This window comes from Hyaena hyaena, unplaced genomic scaffold (assembly GCF_003009895.1).
Source record: "Hyaena hyaena isolate Hyena2069 unplaced genomic scaffold, ASM300989v1 scaffold_285, whole genome shotgun sequence".
NCBI lineage: Eukaryota > Metazoa > Chordata > Mammalia > Carnivora > Hyaenidae > Hyaena > Hyaena hyaena.
The window spans coordinates 831180-851448 of record NW_024080917.1 but is presented as its reverse complement, the minus strand read 5'-3'; the positions used below and the strand labels follow the sequence as shown (position 1 = coordinate 851448).

Genomic DNA, 20269 nt, shown 5'->3' with positions numbered 1-20269 from the left:
TCAGCGTGGAACATCCTCTGCTCCCCATCCACCTGCTTCTCAGGCTCCCCTCGCAATCCCAGGAATCCTGTCAGGCTGGGCCAGCTCACCAGTTTCCAAGACCAGAGCTTAAGGGGACACACGCAAGAGGCTCCAGAGCCCGTGCCCCACTGCAGGGCCCCCGGTGACCCACCTCTACCACTGATTTCCTGCACAGCTCCTGGAGGCCAGGTCAGCACCGGGTGCTGGGGAAGCAGAGAATAACCAGAAGGAGCCACACCTGGCCTCAGCAGCAACCGGACTGGGGGGAACTTCACCCACGGCACCCAGAAACAAGAGCTGGGGTGAATCTGATCCAATGATGCAGGTGCCCCACCCCATCCAGCAGAGACAGCTGGGATGGGAACTTCTGCTTCAGTGACCAGGTGGCTAAGTGACAGGCTCCCACCTGACTCTGAGGCAACTGCTCTTCCCCCACCCCCAAGTCCAGCCAGCAAAGCCCCAAGGACATCCAGACCACCCAGGAGAAGTACCCATCCCTACTTCACCCATCTACCTGCCAACATCCAAACTCATCTGAACACTGGCCACGGGGTCCCCTAACGAAAGGAGGCCATGCACTGGAGGCACGAGGGAGTGTTACAGAACCTAATTCCCATCCCCAGGCTCCCCAGAGGATTCCCGCATGAGGCCAAGGACAGAGGGGAGTCCCAGCTTAGGGCCCTGAAAGTGCCCAAGAAATCCAAACAGGGCCACAGGAATGCAGATGAGCAGACCCTGAGCCTAGTCAGGGGACAACTGTCTGCAAATCCTGGTCCCCTGCACCCTTTCCATTCCACCTCCGGGTCTTGAGCACCTCAGGCAAACTCGGCCCTGCCGTGTGCTGGCCACTACTTCTTCTTGGGCAAGTCACACCACCTGAGTCCGAACGGAAACCTGACAAAAGCTCTTCCGCATTTTAGACCAGTCCCGGCAACCCCACCCCCCCACCGGCCCGAGGATAACACCGGAGCCTAGACAGGAGGGAGCACAGCCCACCTCCCCTCCCGCCCCACTCCTTCAAACTCCCCCTGCAGTTGCCACAGTGGGGTGTACCCTACACCCACACATGACCAAATGCAGCCTCCAGGCCTTGAACACACGGTTCCTTCCTCCCCGCCTCCCGCCTCCTCCTTAAGCGACAGTCCAATTCTTACACATCCTTCAAATCTCTGTCCAGACACCTCTTCCAGGAAGCCCGGCCCGCCATCCCAGACAGCTCTCTCTGCCGGCTTCCCGCTGCAGATGTCCCGGGTGCAGAGCGTGCCCCCCGGGCGGCGCCTATTAGTCTCTAATTAGCTTCTAACAATTTGCCGGTTCCCTCAGACGCGTCCCACCCGGCCCCCGCGCGCTGCCGCAGGTCCCCCGTTAACTCGCGACTGCAGAGCCCCGCCAGGTGGGATGTTTCTGCTTTCAGAGAAACCGGGATTTTTCTGCAGCGCCCTGGCCCCGGAGGGAGGGGGGGGGGCGGGGGGCTGAGGGCCGGCAGCGGTCCCGGGTTTTCCTTATTTAGTCGGGCCGACCTCACTGCGTTTGGAGCCTCGCCCTGGGAGAGGCCTGGCCCGCGCTGCGTTTCCCCTTCAGAGGCCGGGGACGCGCCCACGCCCTGCGAGGCCCGCCAGGCCGGCGGCCTGCCCGGCCCGGCCTCTCCCCGGAGCCGAGGGTGCAGGCGCGCCGAGGTCGCCCCACGCCCCGGGCGCCCCCGAGTCCCGGCGCCCGCCCGGCGCCATGGCAACCGCGCGGCCCGCGGCGCGGGGCGGCGGGTTACTCACAGCGCGGTGGCGTCGGCGGGGATGCGCAGCGCGGGTCCGAGCGTCCGCAGTCCGCGGCCGGAGCAGTTGACGCGGCAGGCGGCGCCGGGCGCCGGGCCGCACAGGCAGGGCGGCGCGCACGGCCCGCAGCCGCGCCCGGGGTCCCCCGCCAGCGCCCCGAGACACAGGCCCAGGCTCAGGGCGAGCGCCAGGCGGGCGGGCGCGGCGGGCGGCATCGTCAGGGCAGCGCGCGCATGGCCCCGGCCCGGCCCCGAGCCCCCGAGCCCGCCGGGCGCCGGCGGCCGCGGCTCAGGCGGGGCCCGCGGACGGCATGGCGGGGCGCGGGGCGGGATCCGGCGGCGGCCACGGCCTGTCTGCCTGCGCGACGCCCGCTCGGCGCTCGGGCCCGGCCGCACTCTGCGTCCACGGCCGGCCGGTCGCGCGCTCGCGCTGCAGTGCGGGCCCGCCGCCGCTCCTCCTCCTGCTCCTGGCTCGGCGCGGGGCGGGCGGGGGGGCGGGGCGTCCTCAGGCCCCGCCCCTCGCTCTGCAGGGCGGGCGCGCGCTCGGGGAGGTGGGCGGGGCGTCGCGCCGCCGCGCGCGCTTCTCCCTCGGGAGCGGCGGGGACCCGGCCTCCGCGCGGCCGCCCTCGCGCGCCCTCCAGCCTCGGCGCCCCGCCGCGGGGACGCCCCGCAGCCCTTCGCGGGGGCGAGCGTCGCCGCAGGGCGAACACCAGAGGTGGTAACTCTCGCGGACGCGGTCTTTGAGCGCCCGCTGCGCGCTCGCGCCCACTCCCCGCGCCTCCGTGCGTTTCCGTCTCGGCCGTATTCCGAGCGCCCGGCGCGGAGTAGGCGCCCGGCCCGTGCGCACCGCGTCCTCTCGCGGCGCCCCCCGGAGCGTCACGGAGGTGCCGCCCCAGGCGGGCCTCGGCTGGGCGGGGGCGCCGCGCTCGGCAGCCGGGACACCCCTGTCTACCAAATCTAAGAGCGAAGTCGATTTGTGGCTCTCCGGCTGGGGAGTGACTGCTAATGGGTATGGGGTTTCCTCCTGGGACGGGGAGGGCCTTCCGGAATTAGGTAGTGGCTGTGATTGCACAGCCTTGTAAATATACTAAAAACTACTGAGTTGTGCTCTTAAAAGGATAGCTTTTACGTTATGTACACTTTCAGCGAAGAAGTAATGAAATTGTTCCACCATCGGGCCATTGTGGACGCCTGGCTCTAGCTGGCAGAGCAGTCGCAGGGAGAAGTCCCTAGGCCCCTGCATGGTCGAGGTCCCTATCCCACCGTCCTGAGACCCGGTGCCAGACTGCATCCCAAGGCTCCCCGACCTCCTTTCTGTCGTCTGTCTCTCTGCTTAAAATAGCTGGAAACCTCAACTAGACACACAAGTCTGGGTCCATGTCCTGCTGCCTGTCACTGGAAGAGCCCAAGCAAGGTCGCTGTGGGGCACACTGCAGCTCTGCTGTTGCCCTGAGTGTGACGTGGCGCCCAAATCCCTCCCTCTCCTCATCCGTGGAATAGAAGTAGCGAGCCGTGTTTTAGGCCGGGGGGAAGATCACATCTAGCCCAGAGGCAGCTCTCAGGAAAGATCCAAGGATGAGCAGGTGGGGACCCGTGAGGCGGAGGCCAGGGATGAACAGGGAACAGGTAGCCTGCCGTGTCCGGAGGTCACATGACTCAGGAACAGGCAGAGGATCTCCCGGTGTCCTGGTGTCCTGGGGGCAGGAATGGCGCCCGTAGTCCAGCTCTGGCAGCTGTGGCCCATTCTCGGGGCTCAACTCCCACAAAGCCTTCTGTCTCCAACTTGGAGCCCTTTGGACCAATTCCCTACAGGGTACGGAGAGGGGCTTAAATTAGACCCAAGGGGAATAGGGAGGGACCGGAGGGCCTGTGAGCCCCTTGGGCCTCAGGAACGCTTTCATACAGAGTCACAGATGGAGTGCTTGGGAAGCCAGTTGGGAAACACTGGTGTGAGGGTCTAAGCTGAGGCGGGGTTGAAGGGATGAGGCAGGAGCCCTGGGGAGAGAAGGACGGGGCTCCAATGGCGCCTTATCTGGGGGCTGGGGTGGGTGGGCGTGCCCTCGGGGAGGACGGATGCGGAGGAAAAGATGAGGAGTAGGTTCTGGATGAGTGGTGCCCCAGGCCACTGGAGAAGGTGCCCAGAGTGCAACTGAAAGTGGCGGGTGGGGGGGGGAGGGCTGGGAGGGGTGAACAAACCTGGGGCAGATGAAAATCTCCAGCCCCATCCTAGAGGAGAAGAAAACGGGCTTGGGGGGAGTCTGAGCAAGAGGGCGCCAGAGAAATAGTAGGAAACTGAGGTACAGTGTGTGGAAGTTGAGGAAAGGCTACAGGGGAGAAGCGAGCGGGGGCTCGGGCTGCAGGGACAGAGGAAGGGCCAGGGAAGGTGCTGCCGCGCATCCCCCTCGGCCCACCCACGTGTACCCCCACTTGGGGCTTCCAGCACTCTCTACAGCCTCCCACCTCTCAGCCTTTCCCCATGTTGTTCCCTTTGCCTGGAATGCTTTTCCATCGCACCTCCACGATTACTTATGCTTGCAGAAATCAGCTCACGTGCCTCCTCCAACCTCCAAGAAGCTTCCCCAGCCCCTGCTTCATGTGCTGATTTGCATCACACACTCGGGGAACATGTATTTATGAGCTGCCTACTGCGGCCAGAACACTTGTCCCCATGGACGTCAGTGCCCCTAGTACTCAGGGTCACCCTGTCCCTCGATCCTGCCATGTCACCTGCACAAAGCTGAAGGCACAGTATTCACCCATGACCTTTACTGAGGGCACCTTGAGTGGAGGGGTTAGATAGCATGCCAGGTGCCAGCAGGTTGGTGGCAGGCAAGGGGGAGCACATGTGGCCCGTGGCCCATTGTTCCTAGATGCTTAGATGTCAGAGGGAAGAGAAGGGTACAGAGTAGTGGCAGAGGGTTTTTCTTACCGTGGGAGAGGCCGAGATGCGATTCCAGTCTCAGGAAGAGTACCAGCAGAGAGGGAGAGGGCACAGGAATCAGTGGTGGGAGCTTCCTAAAACAAAGAGGGGAGGAGACCCACGTTCTTCATTTCTGCACCCCTTCCTCCCCTGCCTCAGTCCATGGAGTCTTCACGGCTCCAGGAAGTGGCTGCTATCCTAGTCCCTTTATTAACTGGGGTGCCCGGCTGGCTCCGTCTATGGAGCATATCACTCTTGATCTAGGAGTCATGAGTTCGAGCCCCACATTCAGTGTAGAGATTGCAAAAAGAAAAGGAAAGGAAAGGGGAAAAAAAGAAAAGAAAAAAAACAAGTACATGAAGTCACTAAGCCACAGAGAGATTAAGAAATTTGCCAGGTCACACAGAGAGTAAGTGGCAGGACTGAGATTATATTTAACCCAAGCTTTTTAAAATTTTTTTCTTTTAATGTTTATTTTTGATCTTGAGAGAGCATGCAATGCAAATGGGGGAAGGGCAGAGAGAGAGAGGGAGACACAAAATCCAAAGCAGGCTCCAGGCTCTGAGCTGTCAGCACAGAACCCCATGTGGGGTTTGAACTCATGAACCACAAGATCATGATCTGAGCCGAAGTCGGAAGCTTAACTGATTGAGCCACCCAGGCGCCCCTCAAACCCAAATTTTTTTTTAATGTTTTTTTTTTTTTTTTTTTTTAACAAGAGAAAGAGAGAGAGAGACAGCGTGAGCAGGGGAGGGTCAGAGAGAGAGGGAGTCACAGACTCTGAAACAGGCTCCAGGCTCTGAGCTGGCTGTCCGCACAGAGCCGGACATGGGGCCCGAACCCACGAACCGCGAGATCATGACCTAAGCAAAAGTCGGACGCTTAGCCGACTAAGCCACCCAGGTGCCCCTCAAACCCAAATTTTTAATTCCAGTCAAATGACAAACTTGAGATAGGGAACCAGAGGCGAAAAATGAGAAAAACAGATTAATCGAGTCTAAATGATAGTTTGAAGGAGGTGGCAGAGTAAACACAATTGTTTCAAAGGATTTTGAAATACAAAAAACATGTTTAAGGAAGAAATTAATTATATGGAAATGAAATTCTAGACTATTTCAACAAACAGAGAAAATAAAATGGGCCAAAGGTTGGTTTGATTGAGAGGGGGCCATTGGAGAATTCTTTTTTTTTTTATGTTTGTTTATTAACTTTTGAGGCGGAGGAAGGACAGAGAGAGAAAGGGACAGACAGAATCCCACGTAGGCTCCAAGCTGTCAGCACAGACCCCAGCTTGGGGATTGAACCCAGGAACCCATGAGATCATGACCTAAGCCAAAACCAAGAGTTGATGCTTAACCGACTGAGCCACCCAGAAGCCTTTAATTCTTTAATTACTGATAAAACATAGGTTTTAAGGTGATTTTTTCTTACGTTCTTTTTTTTTTTTTTTAATTTAAGTAATCTCTACACCCAGTGTGGGGCTTAAACTCACAACCTCTAGATCAAGAGCTGCATTCTCTTCCAACTGAGCCAGCCAAGTCCCCCTTAAGGTTTTTAATGAGCAATTAATGATAACTGTTAGCATAAAAGGGAAAACTTGATGGGGGGGTACACAAGAAAACCTAATCAGCCCAGGAATGAATTACGAAAGGAAACAGTGGATCAATGTATTAATCAGAACAGGCAAAATAAGACCAAGCACATGGGTGACCATAATAAACGTGAATTTTGTTAAATTTCCCTGCTACAGAACAAGGATTCTCATAACGAGAAGGCATACTGAATCCACATAAATGTTGTTTTGAGGGACAGAGGTAAAAACAACAAACAAAAAGACAGGAGAATGAAAGCATAAAGACGAGAGGGTGGCAGTATTAATACGAAAACAACTAAAGCAAAAGATGATGGGGTGGAAAGCCATTTATTTTTGCACTAACTAAAGGTACAGTTTGTGTAGAATGTGTAATTAACCATTGGGTTGTCAAAAATAGAACATCAACACACACAGCTAAACTGTCGGAAATACACAAAATTATTATGGAAAACTTTGTTACACCTTCCTTTGATCTTCCTTTGATATCAAGCAGGCAATTTTGCCCCCAATCAGTAAAGGTAAAGAGGATTTGAACAGCACGGTTAGTAAGTTCTAGGTTATGGGACAGAATTTTGGCAAGATGAGAGGAAATGATTAGGCAAGCAAGGGGCCCCAGGCAACACTGTTGCCTGGAGATGCTTCAGGTCCCGTCACGGGCTCACCCCACCACATCTTGAGTGTGGTGGAGGTTCCCCTCAGCACCCCCCGCGACACACCAATGTCTACCTAAGGTGAGGCCTGCAGAGCTGTGGGCAGAGGATCTCGGGACAAGGCAGGACCCTGACAAGTCAGGTAAGTGAAAAGCAAATGTAGGAACACCTGGCTGGCTCCGTCTGTTAAGCGTCCGACTCTTAGTTTTGGCTCAGGTCATGATCTCACTGTTTGTGGGTTCAAGCCTCACATCGGGCTCTGCACCGACAGCACAGAGCCTGCTTGGGATTCTCTCTGCCCCTTCCCTGCTCATGCTCTCTCTCTCTCTCTCTCTCTCTCTCTCAAAACAAATAAATAAAATGTAAAACAATTTTTTTGATTAAAAAAGGTAAATGTAGAAGCGGTAGATTCCTTCTTTATTTTAATTCCAGTCATGGTTTCACGAGTGTATACATATGTAAAAACTTACCAGATTGTACACTTTATTTTTTAAGGTTTATTTATTTAAGTAATCTCTACACCCAATGCGGGGCTCTAACTCACAACCCCAAGACTGAGTTGCACGCTCTACCGTCTGAGCCAGCCAGGTGCCCCAAGAGTATAAATTACTTTAAAAGAAAGAGTAGGGACACCTGGGTGGCTCAGTCGGTTAAGCATCCGACCTCGGCTCAGGTCATATCTCGCAGTTTGTGGGTTCAAGCCCCGTGTCAGGCTCTGTGCTGACAGCTAGCTCAGAGCCTGGAGCCTGCTTCAGATTCTGTGTCTCCCTCTCTCTCTGACTCTCCCCTGCTCATGCTGTCTCTTTCTCTCTCTCTCTCTCTCTCAGATATAAATAAAAAACATTTTAAAAATTTTTTAAAGAAAGAGTAGAATGGATTAATAAAACCAAGAGCTATTTTTAATATATAAAGCCATTAAGATTTTTTTTTAAGCCTGCTGGCTTTAGAGAGATAAAAATAAAATACAGAGCATTAAGGTGAAGAACATAGGTTTATTCACAGAAATAGAGTTGAAAATTACAAAAGAAAAATATGTGCAACTGGTAAACTTTTGAAATCTAGATAGGATCCTTATATGTTAGAATAAGACAAACTATTAAAACTGACTCAAGAAGAAATAAAAAGCCCAAATAGACCAATCATGAAGGAAGAAGTTGAAAGCTTATCAGAGCCATGGGGTAGGGGAAGGGAGAAGACACTTAATCCAGATGTTTATGGGAAAATCCTTTCAAATGTGGAAAGATCAGATACGTGATCTGATGTGATTTTATGTATATTCTTAGAGGACAGAGTCACATCCCAATATATTTAATGCACATTTATGTGTAAAACAACGTATTTGGTGTAGCGTAATTTGTACGCCTAAACAAACTGGATTAAGATAGTACAGAAAAAGGAACCCATTGTCCGGTGATTTTCAGGTCTGTCTCAGCCACAGAGCCTTTGTTGCGCACAGAATTCCAAAATGGAAAATGTGGGAGCTGAGCAGTGGATCCCAGAGACACACAGGTCCTGGAGCTCAGAGCCTGTGAACAGGCCCTCACCTGGCAAAAGACACCTCGCGGCTGTGATTAAGTTAAGGGCCTTGAGATGAGGGGTTCTCCTGGGTTAGCGGGGGGTGGGGGGTGGGGGATAAACGTAATCACAAGTGTCCCTGTAAGGGGAGATTTGCTGGCAGAAGAGAAGGGGCCAGGTAACTCTGGAAAGGGGGGCTGGAAGGATGTGGCCACGAGCCAAGGAAAGCAACGCTGGCTCTCCCCCGAAGGAGCCGGCCTGGCCCTAGCCCCGGAGGCCCCATCAGCCTCGTTTCTCAATGCACCGTGGCCTCCCGAGCAGAATACAACAAACGTGGGCTGTTTTGTGGCGGCACCGTGTTTGCCGTAGATCTTTGTGACAGCAGCCATCGGAGACTGATACGGTCGCCACCACCAAACCTAATAACGGTTTGGGGAGAACAAGCACTTTTATTTCTTGTGGACAAAAAGCATAGCTCACTTTCATAAGTAAGGAAAAGGGACGAGACAAGGCAAGTGAATCACGTGCTCGCACTACTGCGGTTGTCATGGCTACCCAGGCGCCACCGTTTTTTTACTCCTTTACGCCTCTGCCTCCCCAGCAGGGCACTCAAAGGTTGCCCAGAGAGCCTGGAGCGGAGAGGTGGCCTGGGTGGGGGTGTCCCGTGCTCCTCCAGACAAGGCCTCGCCTGCCTGGGGCCCCAGTGCAGAGTCTGGTCCGAGCAGCCTGCCGGGCTCCGGCATATTTCGCATCCTGAGACGGACTGCAGAGAGCACGCAGGTCCCGGTACCGGGGCTGCAGGCTGCAGCGGGAAGGGATGCAGAGGGCAGACCTTGCACATCAGGCCCACAGGGATACATCCCACTGCGCCCGCCCTCGCACACTGTCCCGGCCCCAAGGGGCGGACACCCACCCCCTACCACCTGCCCAGGAGGGCCTGGGTGCAGCAGAGGTGAGTGCAGCGCACTGCAGGTGGGGTGTGTCCTCTCACCCTCTGGGGAGCAGGATGCTCAGTGTGGCCCCTGAGTCCCTGGGTGCTGGGGGGAGGGGAGGGCACACCTCTGACATCAGCTGCTTCCTGGGGTGACTCTCTTCTCTCCTCTGGGTGGAGGTTGAATCCAGAGCTGCTGCGGGTCCTCTCCGCCGTCTCTATGGCAACGCTCACGTGGATCTCACGGAACATAAGGTGTTTGAGCTGGAAGGGACCTCAGAGATCAGCTCCTCTCGCCCCCTCATTCCAGGGAGAGGGGCGCAGGTTCAGAGGCACCACGTGCCCCAGCCTCTGCCTTCTGGCACCGCCCCCAGCCAGGGCCCCCTCCTCGAGATTACACGCAGCTCCTAGGCCTCACTTGTGGGGAGGTGCCCTGGGGGCACAAGACTCGGGAGCGCTGCCTCCCCCCGTGAATAAAACACCCCTGAGGCCCAGTCCAGCCTGTGCTGCTCGGTCACGACGTCTCCACTGAGTGCTTGGTGGAGGCAGGACGGGCGCCGTCCTCAGGGGGCTCAGAGGCCGGTGCCGAGGCTGTGAAGCCCCCTGAGGGACCAGCGGGGAGCAAATGTGTGTCCACATGCATGTCTGGAGAGCAAGGAGTGGGGACGGGAGGAGCCAGAGAAGGCTGCCTGCCTGGAGGAGGGGGCCTCAAGCAGAGCCGGGGAAGACAGGGAGAACTGCCTGGCTCGAGGCCGCGGCCCTATGGGTCAGTGCGATGTGGCAGGAAAGCCGGCCGGCTGGAAAACGGGGCTCCAGAGAGGGACTGCCTCGGGCCACAGGTCCCAGAGAGTGGTTGTGTGTGGGGACTCACGGCACACGTCACTCCAGAACAGAGGGGCCAGAGAGCCGGAAGGGTAAGTCAGAGGGCAGCATGCCGGAGCCGGAGGCCCCGGGCGCGAAGGCGCCAGGCCGCCCCAGGGTACTGGGAACAAGGATCCAGAAATGAGGCGGGAACACATCTGGGGTCGCTCGCTCCCTTTGCTGAGACACAGATACGTGTCCACCCTTGTGTGCCCAGCGGAGCCAGCCCCCTGCGAGAAGGGTTAAGGCCTGAAGGCACCCCACCCTCCCTCCGCACTCTGGCTCAGCCTCAGCACTCCCCTCGACTCCACACCCTGCCCCAGAGACCTGCCCTGGCGGCCCAGAGGTCTTCTCAGGCTTCCCCAGGTCTGGTCAAGGCCACCCTGCTGACCTTTGCCACCAAACTGGCCTCTTTCCTTCCCCTTGCTGGCAGCCTGTTCTAGTTATCTATTGCTGTATAACAAAAATCCCCCAAAGGCTCATGAATCTGCAGTTTGGGGCTCGGTGGGGGCAGCTTATTCCTGCTCCGCGTGGAATCCGCCAGAACGAGGGACCCATTGCCAGGACAACTTCTTTCCTCCACGCGTGGCAAGTGGGTTCCTCTCCACCTGGGACTCTTCACAAGGCTGCTTGGACTGTCCCACAGTATGGCAGCTGGGGCCCAAGAATGAATGTTCCAGGAGACGGGATGTAGGAGCTGCCAGTCTAGAAGGTCTGAGTCCCACTTCAGCCATATGTACTGGTCGGAGCAATCACAGACCCAAAGGCAGGAGACTGAGGCCTTCCCTCTGATTGGGAGGGGCAGCAAAGAACTTGCCGTACCCCAGCACTGTGCCGTCGCTGCCCCAGGGGCTCCGAGTCTTCCTGCCTCCCCTCCAGGCTTGCTGACTCCCCCCACACTGGGTTACCGCCTCCCCTTTCCAACTCATCTCCCCACGTACAGGCTGTACCCTGCACCCCCTCCACTTCACCTCCTCTATTCCTGTACCAGTATCCTCTGTTGCTTTGCTCAGAAAGCATGCATGGCTCCCTACTTCTTGCTGAACAGTTTCCAAGACCCTAGGCTAAACTTTCACATTCACTTTAGAATCTAGCCCCCATGTTATCAGTTAGATTTCCTCCAGGCAACCAGACGGCGCTGGCACTTTGGCCTCTTCTCCAAACGCCCACCGCTGGCACTGTGAGCCTATCTAAGTTCACTCCTTCTCCCTGGCGACTTTCTCTGTGTCCGCTCCCGCTGGACTCCTGTTCAGCCTTCTGAGCCCAGAGCAAATGCCCCTCCTCCACTCCTGCTCTCACTATTCGAGGACACTAGCCTTGCCTCGCCGCACACTGAGGCACATTCTGCCTTAAATCCTTGCTAGCGATGGCGTGTCCTCCTTAAGTGGGGCCCATTTTGAACTCCTATTTCTTTCACAAATGTAATAAATGTTTATTGAGGCCTAGAGCCAGCTGCCAGGGATATGGCAGTGACCAGGACAAGCTGCTTCCTGTACCCAGAGAACTTCGTTCCAGAGAGGGAGACAGATGGCGAGCAGAGGAACCAGGGGACATAATGATCAAAGATTAGGAGCATTGCTGGAAGGCAAGAGCAGCAGAGGGGACGCTGTGGTCCAGGGACCTTGAACTCTCTCTTTTCAAAACAAACCGGAGACCTGGGTTTTTACATATAGGTACTTTCCTAATTCTAAAGATTACAAGGTCAAGTCTTTCTCCTCTACCGTTTTCAGCTTCCCTCCCCTCCTGGCTCCCCAGTGTCTCTGAAGTACCTGCTTCCTTCCCTCTTCCTGTTACCCCATTAGCACCAGCCCTCACCCCCGATTCAGGCTGCCTTACCTACAGCTCCCACCCCTTGGGCACCCCAGACTCCTTTCTGGCTGCCCCGGATCCTAGACTCAGTGGGCACCGGCCGAGACCCTGGCCAGCCACCCTGAAGTTGGCCTCGTGGGGGGCAGGTCACCGGGAATCCCCAGGGCCCCAGCAGTGGGAGCTCCGCACTCCCACCCCAGGCCCCACTGCCACACATCTGGGCGTTGGCCTAGAAGAAGTGGGGGTTCAGAGAAGCGAGACAAGAGAGGAGGCCCTCGGAGGGCTTCCTCAGGCTGCCAGGGCCCTGAGGGATGGGTCTCCAGAGAATCCTGGGCCACCCCTGCCATGGGACAGTGCATGTTCTCTGGAGCCAAGAGTTTCCAGGTACAAATCCTGGCTCTGTCACCTTCTAGCCTGGCGATCTTAGACAGCTCCCTTCCCCTCTCGGGGCCTCAGTTTCCCCCTCTGAACATTGGGGATAGCACCACTCACTTCACGGGATAGTTTTGAGGATAACTTGTGCCTACACACAATGATGCTCAGGAAAGGGTGATTTCCACAGCCCCTCCTGTGCAGGGCCCAGCCAGCCCCCCTTGGGAGACCACTGTGCTGTGTTTCCCCAGACCTCTGAGCCTTAGAGACACCTTCTGTCCATTATACTTATCTGGGGTCTGGGAACTGCCAGCTGAGAGGGCTCGGGCCTCTGAAGGACCTAGGATCCATGTGTCAGCTGTCACATCTTAGGGGACAGCCAGGCCAACCCTCCAGCTCCCGGAGGAGTGTGGAGCAGAAGCCAATCCTGGAAGCAATGCCTTTCTGCCTACACCCGCTGGCCGCAAGCCCTGGGTGAGGGGCCTCTCGGCTCACTGCTCCTGGGATTCCATGACTGTCTCAGCCTCATTCTCAAAAGCCACAGATCGTTCAGGTGGGGAGGAGGCGTCAGGCTCCGGAGACTGGTCTGCCAGGGCCCAGCATGGGATTTGGACAGTCAGCACTTGGCCCCCTTGGGGCCAGAACCTGGCACCAGAAGGGCGTGCTAGCCACATTCTGGGGGGAAGGGGGGGGAGCCTCCTAGCCCCTTCTCTTCCCAGACCCCTGAGGGCAGAGCCCCAGGGAAAGGGCCCCTCAGAGGGCTTGCTGCCAGCCCTGGATTTCCCTTCACCCAAGGATCCTGAGGCTTCGGCCCAGCGGGCAGACGCTGTGGGGGAGAGCGCCCCGCGGCTCTCAAGTGCTAGCTGTGTCCTGCCTCTGGCAACCAGCTGTCAGATGGGCTCAGAGCGCTAGCAGCGCCCCCACCCACCCTGGGTTGGTTTGCCTGCCCTAAGGGGAAAAGTGGAGGCGCAGCAGGCCAGGTGGCATCTCCAGCTGAGAAGGGACAGAAACCCAGGGTGTCCACCCCATGCAGTCCCACTGCCTCAGCGCCCCCTTCCTGGGGCGCTCTCCGTGTCCCAGGCCCAGAGGCCGTCCAGTGAGGGTCACTGGGCAAGGAGCGGTGCAGGGAGGGGTGGCGTACAGCACGCGGGGAAACGACAGGATCCCGCCTCACCCAGGACCCACCGCCCCACGGAGGTGGCCATGGAGTGAGGTCACAGGGCCTGCGGCAGGGGTGAGCTGCCGCACCCGGTGCACGCGAGCCCACCCGAAGCACCTAGGGCAGTGCCCGGGCCTCGTGACCCCGCCCCGGGGCGGCCGGTTCATTTGCATGTCTCCGCCCCAGAGCGGCCATTGGCGGCGGCGGGGGGAGGCCGGGCCTGAGTGGCTGCGGGCTGTGGGGCGCGGGGGCGGGGCTGCGGGGAGCCTGGCGCCCGCGATGCCGCCGCCGCCGCGGGACGGGTTCGGGTCCGTGTCGCGCTCGGCGGGCGCGGGGAGCAGAGCGGCCGCAGCGAGAGCTCCCTAAGCGCCCGCTCGCCATGTCCAGGAAGAAGACCCCCAAAAGAAAGGGGGCCAGCGCTCCCGCTGCCTCCGCGCTGCCTGCGGCCGACGGGTCCCGGCCTGCGCGCCCAGGGACTGCGCGCCCCGGGCCCCAGGCGCGGCCCAACGGACCCCCGCAGCCCGGCCGGCCCTCGCTTGGCGGCGGCGACTTCTACGACGTCGCCTTCAAGGTGAGCCGGCCCGCGCCCCATGCGAACGCAGCAGGTGGCGCTCCGCCGGAGCCAAGCGGGGAGAGGTCGGGGAGGGGGATGCGAGGCCCCGCGGACCCTAGGCGGGGACCCCCGCCAGAGCAGCACCCAGCAGCTGGCACGGTGCATGGCATACACACACAACATTCAGACCCGGATTGCAAATACCCAACAGCTGGCAAGGCCTGCCCCTAACGCCCCAGCTGGCAAGGCTGGTCAAGGGGTCCCAGACCTGGCAGGTGCTCCGTCCTGGATCCCGAATGACAATATGCCCCCCACCCCCCACCCCCGCGCGCGGCCCAGTCTCACCATTTCGCATATGCTGCCTTCCTCACCCCCAGGGTCTGTGGGTCTCCTCTTTTTGGAGGAAGGGGAAGATTAAGAAAAGGTTTGCCAGTTGGGTGGGGAGCCCTAGGCAGGAGCCTGTGAATCGTGGAGGGGTTGTCAGGACCATCTTTGGGTTTGGAGCCTTTCAGCAGGCTGGGGGAGGGGAGGAGGAGGGAGGCCTGACTGCACCTCCTGCTCCACAGACCTGACCTGGGCCCCTCCTCACACCGAGATCTGACTTCCATGGGGAAAATTCCTCCAGAGTCATACTGGGGTTGGAAGAAGCCCCCCAGCACAGAGACCCCTACAGGCCTCTCGGGTCTCTATCTACCAATCCCCAGATTCAGTTCCCCACCATGTCCCACATGCTTCCTTCCAGATCAAGCACGGTGTCCAGGCCCTGGGGGAAGGGTGGGTGGGACCCTGGATGGAGGCAGGTGTCCCCACTCCTCACTGATTGAATCGGACCACTGTTCTAGAGGGGACAGAAGAACCCTCTGGAGGTGGGAGCTGGAGGTCTAGGCTGGCAGCCACTATAGCTGCTGTGTCTTCCCCAGGTGCTGCTGAACCTGAGGGCCTGGGATGGTTCCTCCACTCCTGGCCAGGCCAGCTCAGGGAAGGCCAGATACCCCTCTGGATGGACCAGCACCTTTGTCCCCTCTGTGCCTTACACCTCTGACCCTCCTGTTCGCCCCAGGTCATGCTGGTGGGGGACTCAGGCGTGGGGAAGACCTGCTTGCTCGTGCGCTTCAAGGACGGGGCTTTCCTGGCAGGGACCTTCATCTCCACTGTGGGCATCGACTTCCGGGTGAGAGTGGAGGCTCATGTCCTAAGCACTGAGCTGACCCAGCCATGCTCTGGGGCCCCGACACCAGCTCACGGAGATCTCACAACACCCCTGGGCAGCTGGTTCTCTGTTATCCCCATGACGCCGTCAGGCTCACAGGGTGGAGCTCAAGCTCCTGTCTGGACCACCCGGCTCTTAAGGCCCCAAGGGGGGGGGGGTTGAGGTGGGATGCCTTAACCACCAAACCACCCACCTCCTGAGCCCCGAAGGGCCCAGGAGACAGGTGACGGTGGCATCTGATGAAGCAGGGATAGCGCCCCCGTGCCTGGAGCTACATTCTGTGCCTCAGAGTAGGTGGGCCCAGGTGCCCCCAACCCCCCGCAATGGCCATCAGAGGACACTCAAGGCCCATGTTCACTTGGAAGGCGAACATCACTGCCCTTCTGTACAGAGGTGCCAGGCAGCTTGCCAAGGACCTAAGAGACAGGTGGTGTGGAGCACGTACCCCCTCTGGGAGCGGGGGCAGGTCCCTGGCCTTGGGTGAGGAGACTCACGGGAAGTGCTGTTGCTTGGCTGTTACCCCCTCTTCAAGGGCCCCCTCCCTCAATGCCCCCAGTGGGAGGGTTGTGTCCTGGGTTTTTTGGGGTGAGGGAAGTGCCCCTGCACTTCAAGCCCCCATTCCCCCCCGCCGCCGGCACCCTAAGCAGCCTGTGAAGTCAGCAGGGAACCTGAGGGCTGCGGCCTTGCGCCCTGGGGCTCCAGCATCCCGGCCCCCGTCTCCTGTCACCAGTCTGAATTCCAAGTGCCTTGCCAAGGTGCTGGTGTGTTCTAGACAAATCCTAAATTTGCATTTTTTCTCACCCTTTAATTAGACCCAGTTGGTGGGAGGCTGGGAGAGAGGCCCATTCTGGAACAGGAAAGGGGGCTCCCTCCAGTCTGGGGAGCCATTTGCCCTTCTTGGGGGTCCAGGCCCCCTCAAGTCTTCTGAGATGAAGGATTCAGGTGCCAAGAGGGCAGTTTAGTCCCTGGACAGGTGATCCTTTGCCTGTTTTGGATCCATCTTCCCTCTTCTCACCTCCCTCTTGGCTCCGGGGCAGGTGGTGAGGGAGGTGAGTCCGTTTGGTTCACACCCCTGTTCAAAGGTGCCAGTGAAGGCGGGGTGTCCTCCCCAGCCCCCATCTCAGCCCGGCAGATGGCTGTGCCATTGGTTCCTTGGAGACCCAGAAGCACCCTGACAGCAGGAGCTTGGGGAAGAGGGAGGCGGTGACGTCCCAGCTGCCAGGGGCCCCCACCCCCACCATGGCAGACGGGAACTGTGGGGTTGGGCCCCTCCCTGCACTGGCCCGGCCCTGGGAAGGCCGCGCTAGAGACCACTACTGGCCAGCAAACAGAGTGAGCACCCACTGTGTAGCAGGCAGAGTTTGGGGCTCTGTGGTTACTGCCCTGGGCCCTGTCCTCAGGGGGCTGAGAAGCTGGCTGGGGCCAGGCACCTGGGGGGAGGTGGGCAATCAGGCTGGGCTGGGCTGGAAGGGTGGGGGGGTGGGAAAGGCCAGAGCAACAGGACTCAGTGACTGACTGGGGTGGGTAGTGGCAAGTGGCCTTCAAGGGCAGGGGAGCTGGTGGCGCATGTGCCAGGCCTCCATGGTGGGGAGAGGAACACAGCTGGCCCAGAACTGGCCACGGAGGCTGCAACCTCCAGGTCTATCAGGAGGGCCATCTGGGTGGGAGAGGGGCCATCAGGGCCAAGTGTGGGGGGCATGGGGGTGGGGGAGAGGCTGGGATCTCAGGCTCTGTCCTGGCACTGCTTGCTGCCCCCACCCCACCCTTGGGAGCTCCGCACCGGAGGGTAGCAGTGTTCTAGCTGCTCGTTGCGGGGCTCTTGCTGGACCAGGCTGGTTGTATTTCAGAACAAAGTTCTGGATGTGGATGGCATGAAGGTGAAGCTGCAGGTGAGTAGTGCGGGGGGAGGAGGGGAGGTGGGTTGAGGGTAGTGAACACCCAGGAGGGACTGGCAGCCCTGACTCCGGGATTGTGCCTGTCGCTCCAGATCTGGGACACGGCTGGCCAGGAACGGTTCCGCAGTGTCACCCACGCCTACTACCGCGACGCTCATGGTGAGCTTGTGGGTGGAGGATGCCAGTCCCAGGGAGTCATGGGCTGTGCTCTGTGGGTGCCCTGCGTCCCTGGCTTTTGCATGGAGGCTGTGCACAGGAGGGTGTGGGTGACAGGGAGCTGCTGTCGACCCTGGAGGCATCCTCATTGGCCCTCTGCCCCCAGCACTGCTGCTGCTCTATGATGTCACCAACAAGGCCTCCTTTGACAATATCCAGGTCAGTGGTTTCTTTCCTGGTGGTGGGGGTGGGAACAGGCTGTGATGGCATTGAGGTCCCAGGGGGCTGAGGACCTACGGGCAGCAGGGAGAGATGGCCCCTCTCGTGGCTCAAGTGGAGTGTGCGCTGGAGTCTGGGAACCTGCCAGTCCAACACCTTGGGTGAGGTGCTTGTCAGGGGTGCCTCAGCAGGACACAGGGATCCCGATTCCCAGGCCCTCCTGTTAGCTTTCCCCCCACAGGCCTGGCTGACGGAGATCCATGACTATGCCCAGCGGGACGTGGTGCTCATGCTGCTGGGGAACAAGGCAAGTGCCCGGCCCACCCTCTGTGCCGTGGCTCTACATGCAGGTGGGGGTGGCGGGTAAGCCCCGCGCCTGCTCTCACCACCCCCCACCCCCCACGGTCAGGTGGACTCTGCCCAGGAGCGCGTAGTGAAGAGGGAGGACGGAGAGAAGCTGGCTAAGGTGAGCCGGGGTGCGGTGGGCGGCCGGGGAGTGTCCCCGGGGGTGCAGGGCCTGGGCTATCTCCACCAGGCTGCCACCTGGCTGGCAGCAGCTGTTTGCAGGAGTACGGGCTGCCCTTCATGGAGACCAGCGCCAAGACAGGCCTCAACGTGGACTTGGCCTTCACAGCCGTAGCCAAGTAAGTCCTGGCGGTCCTCAGGAAGATTCTCCAGAGGGAGTCTGAATCTGTTGGGGGTGGACGCTCTGGTCCACGGTCCCCTCTGCCCCACAGGGAACTGAAGCAGCGCTCCATGAAAATCCCCAGTGAGCCACGCTTCCGGCTGCACGACTATGTCAAGAGGGAAGGCCGAGGGGCCTCCTGCTGCAGACCCTGAACCTGACTGGGCACTGCCACCGCACGACCTCCAGGAGGCCCATGCAAAGCGGGACAGAGGGTCCTCTGGTGGTCAGTCCCAGACTGAGCCTTGCCTTTCCTTAAAGCCTCAGTTCCAACAGGCTTCACGGAGCCGATGGGTCTGCAGGCCTCCTTCGTGTGCTGCCGCCGCCGCAGCGCCTTGCCCCCAAGGCCTTGATGGAAAAGCAACCGTGTCCCGCACAGGAGGGGAGCACCCCGCAATGTAAGCCTGTGCAGAGAGCCTGGTCTTGTGGCCATGGCACTCTGCTGCCCTCTCCTGGACACGCCCAGCTTCAAGGCCAGCCCCGGGTGTACCGTGCCTAACCCCTCAGAAAGCCATTGTCTTCAGCGACACACGCTGCCCAGGCAGGCAAAGGCCAGCCTCCTGCCCGTGCCCGAGGCAGAGGGCCTCGCTGAACAGCCAGTCACGCATCTGTGCCCCAAGGACCAGAGCCACGTGCTGCCAGCCCACACACTCAGAGACTGGTTCAAACACCAACAGGGTCTTCCTTCCGTGTTACCCTGAGGACACCAAGTTTGCGGCTTTGTAATACACGAACGGCATGTGGGAAATGCTAAGACGTCAGGGAAGCTAGAGCTGCCAGCCCAGCTAAGGCCTGTGCAGAGCAAGGTCAAGCCAGGAGGCTGGCAGCGTGCTGCATCTCGTAGGTTGGTGTTTAAACTAACAGTCTTTGTTTTCAGTCCTAGTGAATAAAGTTGTGTTTTCTGAACAGCCGCTCTCTTCTGTTGGAAAAAAATCCCCTTCTTGCGCCCTGGGCAAAGTGCAGGTCGAAGACAACACTAAGAGGGTGGTATTGTCACCTAGCGCTGCTTGGAACCCCAATGCCACCTAGGGAGCATGGGGAACGTAACTGGTTCACATCCACTTCCCTCCGTAAGACCCAACGAAACAGAAAACAGCGCTCGATGCGTGGCTAGAGGAGTAAGAATTCCTCACCTGCCCAAGACCAAGGCCCAACACCAGGGTTTCAGGTCTCACCGACAAGGAATGGAGAAGGCAGCCCCAAAGGTTGAGAAGTCACTGTGTGAATATCCATTTTCCTCTACCCTTTCCCAAGACTGCCCGGGACGAGCCAGTCCTCCGCGGAGTCCTCTAGGGTGCAAACGCGTGTGGAAATAAAGACACTTGCGCTCCCATCAACTCACCACCTCTGTTTTATTGCTAAACGCCGCAGACACGGACGAGGACTCCCGCCTTACCACCAGGCCCCCGGGGCTGACGTTCATTACGTTCAGGGTCTCCAACCGCGTCACCGACCGCCCTGAAAGTCAGACACAGAGCCGAAATGTAGACACAAGCCCGCCACCCCGATTTTTGGACGAGATAGTTTCACACCAGCCCCCGAAGCCTCAGTCTTGCAAAATAATCAGACTGCACGTGCAGTTTTCATACGAGGTGTCAGAAATAAAAGCAATTCATCATAGGCTCGAAGCTGTATAGGGGAAACCAGGCCCGGCCCAGGCTTACCTGCAGTTGGTCTGAAGTCGCACTTCCCCAAAGGAGCGGGAGGGGGTGGCGGAGCAAAAAGCATGTGCGGCGCTGAGGACAGAGGCGGACCCCAGGCGGAAGATGGCCCTGGGGGACCCCCCACTCGGTGCCCAGATCCTCCCCTGACGTAGGCTAACGGTGCCAACAGAGACAAGGCGCTAACGCCGCCACTAGATCCCAAAAGGAGGCAAGGGTGCGAGGCTCAAGCTTTTATAGAAACTGCTCTACCTCTGCGATTGGGCAATCATGCCGGAAGTACCCGCCCC

The 20269-nt window shown here is 58.9% G+C and overlaps 2 protein-coding genes, 1 long non-coding RNA gene and 1 other non-coding gene across 11 annotated transcripts in view; 1 reads left to right on the top strand and 3 right to left on the bottom strand.

The window, feature by feature from the left end:
• Positions 1-2005, bottom strand: part of PKD1 (polycystin 1, transient receptor potential channel interacting) — a 42048-nt gene extending 40043 nt beyond the window's left edge. For all 5 annotated transcript variants that reach the window (XM_039246589.1, XM_039246590.1, XM_039246591.1 and 2 more), the window contains exon 1: positions 1791-2005. In XM_039246589.1, coding sequence (XP_039102520.1) covers positions 1791-2005 — 215 coding nt within the window. The remainder of the gene's footprint in view (positions 1-1790) is intronic.
• An 11876-nt stretch (positions 2006-13881) lies between these two features.
• Positions 13882-19224, top strand: RAB26 (RAB26, member RAS oncogene family). 4 transcript variants are annotated; one of them, XM_039246633.1, is made up of 9 exons: positions 13882-14171; positions 15214-15324; positions 17211-17252; positions 17351-17417; positions 17581-17633; positions 17875-17940; positions 18043-18099; positions 18201-18277; positions 18371-19224. In XM_039246633.1, exons 1-9 carry the CDS (start codon positions 13980-13982, stop codon positions 18471-18473), a joined length of 768 nt encoding a protein of 255 aa, XP_039102564.1. In that variant the 5' UTR covers positions 13882-13979; the 3' UTR covers positions 18474-19224. The 4 variants fall into 4 exon arrangements, with proteins under 4 accessions (XP_039102564.1, XP_039102566.1, XP_039102565.1 ...); XM_039246635.1 differs by having other exon boundaries at positions 18191-18277; positions 18371-18471; XM_039246634.1 differs by having other exon boundaries at positions 18188-18277; positions 18371-18471.
• Positions 19225-19651: 427 nt separating this feature from the next.
• Positions 19652-20171, bottom strand: LOC120241594. Its single transcript, XR_005530904.1, has 2 exons — positions 19983-20171; positions 19652-19776 (listed from the first exon to the last, which is right to left on the bottom strand). It is a non-coding gene; the product is annotated as an uncharacterized LOC120241594 (long non-coding RNA).
• LOC120241618 lies at positions 19860-19942 on the bottom strand. Its single transcript, XR_005530912.1, has one exon. It is a non-coding gene; the product is annotated as a small nucleolar RNA SNORD60 (small nucleolar RNA).
• Positions 20172-20269: the final 98 nt, after the last annotated feature.

Bases quoted from the DNA above. Each gene is read 5' to 3' on its own strand.
- RAB26 (XM_039246633.1), top strand. From the start codon at position 13,980: ATGTCCAGGAAGAAGACCCCCAAAAGAAAGGGGGCCAGCGCTCCCGCT. The intron at 17,634-17,874 runs GTCAGTGGTTTC...TTCCCCCCACAG, and splicing joins CCTCCTTTGACAATATCCAG to GCCTGGCTGACGGAGATCCA. The intron at 18,278-18,370 runs GTAAGTCCTGGC...TCTGCCCCACAG, and splicing joins GCCTTCACAGCCGTAGCCAA to GGAACTGAAGCAGCGCTCCA.